Source organism: Guillardia theta (genome assembly GCF_000315625.1).
Source record: "Guillardia theta CCMP2712 unplaced genomic scaffold GUITHscaffold_17, whole genome shotgun sequence".
Classification (NCBI taxonomy): Eukaryota; class Cryptophyceae; order Pyrenomonadales; family Geminigeraceae; genus Guillardia; species Guillardia theta.
Genome location: NW_005434657.1, coordinates 684388 through 686136, shown reverse-complemented (window position 1 = coordinate 686136; position 1749 = coordinate 684388). Strand labels below are relative to the sequence as shown.

Sequence of the window (1749 nt, the reverse complement as noted above, 5' to 3'; positions counted from 1 at the left end):
GGCACACAGCGCACAGCGAGAAGCTGCACAATCACACACAAAACACAAGCCCGAAAACAACCAGCACTGCTGGCACCCCAGACGCGGCATCGCCAGCCCAAGCGCGAAGCCGCGCAGACAAGAAGCCGAAGGGTCAGGCAATCCAGCAACAAGCAGCAGGAGCAGTGGTAGAGGATTTACTGGCAGAAGATAAAAAGTGCCTCAAGCAAGACAAAGCAGGAACAAGCTGAACCGGCAGGTACACAGTCCACAGCGAGAAGCTGCACAAACACACACAAAACACAAGCCCGAAAAGAACCAGCACTGCTGGCACCCAGACGCGGCAGCGCCAGCCCAAGCGCGAAGCCGCGCAGACAAGCAGCCTAAGGGTCAAGCAATCAAGCAACAAGCAGCAGGAGCATGCAGGAGGAATAAAATCCCTTAGACAGACTCTGCTGACCTTCGACTCTTTCACAAAAGTCAGTCAGCCTCCGTTCAGTGTACCTCGGGCGTCTGTCAGGGCGATGTCCCCTCCAGCGTATTTTTCTGCCACAGTATCCACCCCCTGCTCCTCCATATCGCAGAGCTTTTTCCCTCTGTTCGAGTCTTGGCCTATGCTGACAACGTCGTGCTTGTCGGTCCACTCGAGGATGCCGTTGCAGCTACGTCCGCTATGAAGAAGTACATGTTAGCTGATCTGAAGCTAGAGATTCAACCTCGCGAGTCGAAAGTTTACATCCCCTCCTGGCATCAACACCCTGATCTCTCGCAGCTGAAGAAGAGCCTTAAGCGCCGTCTCAAGACTCAACTTCTTCACTTCGAGGTCGTCACTGGCGGGATTACACTTGGCGGCCTGCCTATCGGCACGGATGGATTTCATGCTAGTCAGCTCCGAGCGAAAGGTTTCTACCCTCAACGAAGAGCTCTCGAAGCTCGGGCTCGTCCAGCATGGCTTCATGTTCAAGACGCTGGTGAGGGCGAGCCATCTCCAGAAGCTGCGCTTCTTCCTCCAGGGGTCTTCTCCGTTTCTCCCGCGGGTCCAATCACAGATTCGTCGCTTTGACCTCTCTGTCCACCTGGCGCTTGAGAAATACCACCGCTGGCCTTCCTCGCAGTACCTTGCCGCGCATCCCGACCTGCTAGAGTTTGCGAGGTTCAAGCGGGAGCTTCCGCATAGTCGAGGAGGGGACGAGTTCACGCCCTCTGAGGGTCTACACCCCGCTGTTTACTATACGGCTATCGCTCGCTTCCTCGCTTGGTACTCTGACCAGCCCATGTCCCGGATGTTGCCCTCTCCTCCTAGCCTGGACGTTCACTGCTCGAGATCTCTCCGTGCCCAGAAGCATCCTCTGGCGACCTTCTTCGTTGAGGCGCACGACTTCGTTCATAATGCTGGAGCGATCCTCTACCGTCGTGTCAAGGCTCCTGCACCGGCTGCAGATGGCGCGGCGATCCCACCTGCCCCGGCTGCTGTGCCTGATGACGCAGGACGCCCCCCGGCATCTGTGGTACACATCCCTGGTTTGCGCGCTCTCGTCGACTCGTCTCATGAGCACTTCATTCCTCCCCCTGCGCAGCGAAATGTGACTCCTCTTGTCATGCGCGTCTTCCCTCGCCATGTGCATGCTCGCGCTGCGCTGACCGATCAGCAGCGTGATATCCTCACCTTGCACAGCCGCAGGACACACTCGCTCAAGTCGCAGGATAGGGTCTTGCAGTCTACCATCTTCGCTCATTTTCCTGAGCGAGACCTGAGCCACTCTCCGATGC

The 1749-nt window shown here is 57.2% G+C and overlaps 1 protein-coding gene across 1 annotated transcript; it reads left to right on the top strand.

The window, feature by feature from the left end:
* Positions 1-857: 857 nt before the first annotated feature.
* Positions 858-1687, top strand: GUITHDRAFT_104663 (hypothetical protein; the record flags this gene model as incomplete). The annotated part of the gene is made up of 2 exons (XM_005836623.1): positions 858-1632; positions 1683-1687. 2 exons carry the CDS (start codon positions 858-860, stop codon positions 1685-1687), a joined length of 780 nt encoding a protein of 259 aa, XP_005836680.1.
* Between the last annotated feature and the right edge of the window lie 62 nt (positions 1688-1749).